The sequence below is a fragment of the Eimeria mitis genome, genomic scaffold, assembly GCF_000499745.2.
Source record: "Eimeria mitis Houghton genomic scaffold, Emh_scaff117, whole genome shotgun sequence".
NCBI classification, from domain to species: Eukaryota; Apicomplexa; class Conoidasida; order Eucoccidiorida; family Eimeriidae; genus Eimeria; species Eimeria mitis.
The window spans coordinates 23,709-24,538 of NW_013567995.1; the positions used below are offsets into that span (position 1 = coordinate 23,709).

Here is an 830-nt window from a genome sequence, read left to right on the forward strand (position 1 = left end):
CAGGAATAGCAGCAGCAGCAGCAGCAGGAATAGCAGCAGCAGCAGCAGGAATAGCAGCAGCAGCAGAAGTAGCAACAGCAGCAGCAGCAGCAGCAGGAAGAAGAACAGAAAACAAAAATGAAGACAAACGACAAAACATAAAAGACAAAACCAAAAAACAAAAAGCAAAAAGCAAAAAACAAAAAAGCAGACAAAACAGAAAAACAAAACAAACAACAAAAAACAAAAACAAAAAACAAAAACAAAAACAAGAACAAAAAATAAAAAAAAAACAAAAAGCAGCAGAACCTCACTGCATGGTGAGTAGCTCCTCCGCCTCCCCTGTCATTGATGAGAGAGCAAACAGCCGGGGGGGCCAAACAACAGCAGCAGCAGCAGCAGCTCCGCTGTCTCCTGCTGCTGCTGCTGCTGCTGTTGCTGTTGCTGCTGCTGCTGCTGCTGCTGCTGGTGCAGCAGCAGTCACAGCCCCCTCCTCACCCCAGAAGCTCTCCTCGATCTCCAGCTGCGCCCCGTCTTTGCTGCGAGGCACCCCATCCCGCCTGCAGCAGCAGCAGCAGCAGCAGCAGCAGCAGCAGCAGCACAGCAGCACCAGCAACAGCAGCAGCAAAAGCAGCAGCAGCAACGACAGCAGCAGCAGCAGCAGCACATGCAAATTGTCGTCTAAAGACTGTGGAGGGCTCAGCGCAGCAACAGCAACAATAACTGCAGCAAGAACAGGAACTGCAGCAGCAACAGCAACAACTGCAGCAGCAGTAATTGCAGCAGCAGCAGCATCAACAGCAGCAGCAGCAGCAACAGCAGCAGCAGCAGCAACAGCAGCAGCAGCAGCA

General features: G+C 51.4%; 1 protein-coding gene across 1 annotated transcript in view; it reads left to right on the forward strand.

Annotated features, from left to right (window-relative positions):
• Window positions 1-296: 296 nt before the first annotated feature.
• EMH_0086230 (uncharacterized protein) overlaps window positions 297-830 on the forward strand; it is a gene marked incomplete at both ends in the record, with an annotated part of 2,356 nt that continues 1,822 nt past the window's right edge. The window contains one exon of the mRNA XM_013494473.1: window positions 297-828. Coding sequence (XP_013349927.1) covers window positions 297-828 — 532 coding nt within the window. The remainder of the gene's footprint in view (window positions 829-830) is intronic.